This window comes from Limulus polyphemus, unplaced genomic scaffold (genome assembly GCF_000517525.1).
Source record: "Limulus polyphemus unplaced genomic scaffold, Limulus_polyphemus-2.1.2 Scaffold3530, whole genome shotgun sequence".
Classification (NCBI taxonomy): domain Eukaryota; kingdom Metazoa; phylum Arthropoda; class Merostomata; order Xiphosura; family Limulidae; genus Limulus; species Limulus polyphemus.
Genome location: NW_013669140.1, coordinates 57,345 through 59,756, shown reverse-complemented (window position 1 = coordinate 59,756; position 2,412 = coordinate 57,345). Strand labels below are relative to the sequence as shown.

At 34.7% G+C, this 2,412-nt stretch overlaps 1 protein-coding gene across 1 annotated transcript in view; it reads right to left on the bottom strand.

Moving 5' to 3' along the window:
* Positions 1–2,412, bottom strand: part of LOC106469528 — a gene marked incomplete at its 3' end in the record, with an annotated part of 110,132 nt that overhangs the window by 59,230 nt on the left and 48,490 nt on the right. Inside the window, exon 3 of the mRNA XM_022398068.1 lies at positions 403–513. Within this exon, the coding sequence (XP_022253776.1) occupies positions 403–513 (111 nt within the window). The remainder of the gene's footprint in view (positions 1–402; positions 514–2,412) is intronic.

Genomic DNA, 2,412 nt, shown 5'->3' with positions numbered 1-2,412 from the left:
AAACTAGTTTATTCTTTTTGTTCCTTCAAGAATGCCGTAGCATTTACTAGATATGGGGGTAGTCTGGTATATATAAAATGGTCACAACGTGACGGAACAACAGTGTAGGTAATGAATAATTGAACTGCAGTCAGAGAGTATGTAATTAAACGGAGTATTGTTGAAGTCGAGCTCGTGAGACGTTTTAGCGACTGTTGAAATTAAGTGTATCGGTAAAGTTGTATTCGGGGATATTTCTAGAAAACAGGTGGCGTGATACTAGTCACGTGACCTCGCTGACGCAACAATATAATCTCCTTAAGCTAAAGAAAGTGCACTCATTTAGGCAGTATATGTTTCATCAATAAAAATACTTAATAAAATTAGGATAATCTTAAACGTTACAACCAATCCACAACTTACCGAGTTCAACTGACGTTTCAGCTGGGCTACATTTCGTTTTTCCTGAGTCAATTTTAATCTTTCTTTTTCCAGAAGATAGTGAAGCTCTGTGATCTTTCTTTCCACCAAATCCTATCAGAAACATGAATCTAAGTAAGTGTCATTACCTATAACTGTACCACTGTCTTTGCAAAAACATATATACAAGTATCATTATGCATTAAACATTAGTAGAGAGAGACACACACAAGCTAGCATCACATACCAACATAACCAATAATTATCATCATTCTTAACATTTTAGCAGAAATTACATACGCGAGCGTCATGCCCATGGCTTACCAGTAGAGTGATGCAAAAAGTATCACTGTCAGTGAAATTTTAGAAGAAACACTTGTAACAAAAATCTCAATAACACTTGAGCAGAAGCGTAAGCGTGTCATTATGACCTTTAAAACCCAAAAGAAACTGGTAGGAAAGGGCCGTTTTTTAATATCAAAACTAATAACAAACGTATAGAAATATATTTCTGTAACAAACTTAAGCACATGTATCAAACCGCAAAAAGTGGAATTTTGTTAACACTAGTCACAAAAACCTAAGAAATTCTGGAATTCTCAGCGAAGATTTTGGGGCAGAAGCCAGCATAAAAATAGAAAAGTTTACGTAGATGTAGTCCGTTTATTCAAGGAATAGATAATTTTGAAAGGCTAGAAAGAGTTTCGTATATTTTCGCTGATGTAATATTTTGTCGAGGAACGCCCAAAACTGTCAAGCCGGAAGTAAAAATCCGGAAAGAAAGTGCATATAGTGCCAAATTCATTATGTCTGTGCTACTTTGGATCACAGGATCATGGCAATTCTTATAGCCATTTTTATTTATAAATATATATTCTAAATACGTACTTTAATTATATTTTTGACTTTGCCATTCGACCACACATTTAGTGATAAATCACTGAAAACTACTGAATGTTATTAAACTTACTTTCGAAAAAGATTTTCATATTTATAGAATGGTTAAAGACTTTTCCTCACGAAATATTTGTTTGTCATTAAGCACAAAGCTACACAATATGGCTGTCTGTGTCATGCCCACCACGGGTATCGAAACCTGGATTCTAGCGTTGTAAGTCCGCAGACATACCGCTGTACCACTGGAGCCCTTACGAATAAACAAAAAATGTTGCAATAATTGTTGTGACGTTCCGTGTTAACGAATAATTAAAACATAGGTAAACCATTCTCACATATAACGGGAGGTTCCAAAATGTTTTACGTGTAAAATTATTCGAAAATAAGTGGAGAGCTTCCCGGTGCCTCAGAAATGAGTATGAGGGCTTATAATGCTAAAAATTGGGCTTCGATAGCCGCAGTAGACAAACATGCCATTATGTAGCTTTGTGCTTAACAACAAACAAATAAACAAGTAGAAAAAAGGCATAATAGTTTGACAAAGGCAGTCAAATCTTTAGTTCACGACTACAATCTCACATTCCCGCAAAATTACAGAGGCGAAATAAAATTGCAAGGTAAGTTAGAATCAGTTGAATAAGTAACTTCGAACCTAAGGTATTGGTACTCTCCAGGTATCAATCAATCTCAAGCAGACAAAAAACTTGAAACATATATTTTCCTCATGTATACAGTACAAATATGCCAGTTTAAACTGTAACACAAGGTTAAGTGAAAAAAGGGTACTAAATTTTTCAAAACAAATTAAAATCTAAACCACAGGACCCCAACGTTTTCAGGATAAAGGTTTGAATTATATTGCTACAGATGGGCTTCACTTAAGTAGGTTAGATAGAAGTATGTTTCAGGAACCCTTAAATTATATATTGATTAAGGATAGTTTCAACTAAACTTGCATACTAGCTACTGGTAAGGGAGTTTGGCAAATCTGGATTGCATGAATTGATATATCTTAGGGCAACGAGGAGCTAAGAAATGGAACACTTAAGCAAAATTAAAAATAAATTTAATAACGACGAGAAACCCACTTGAAGTAAAATTGTATAGCAGAGACAG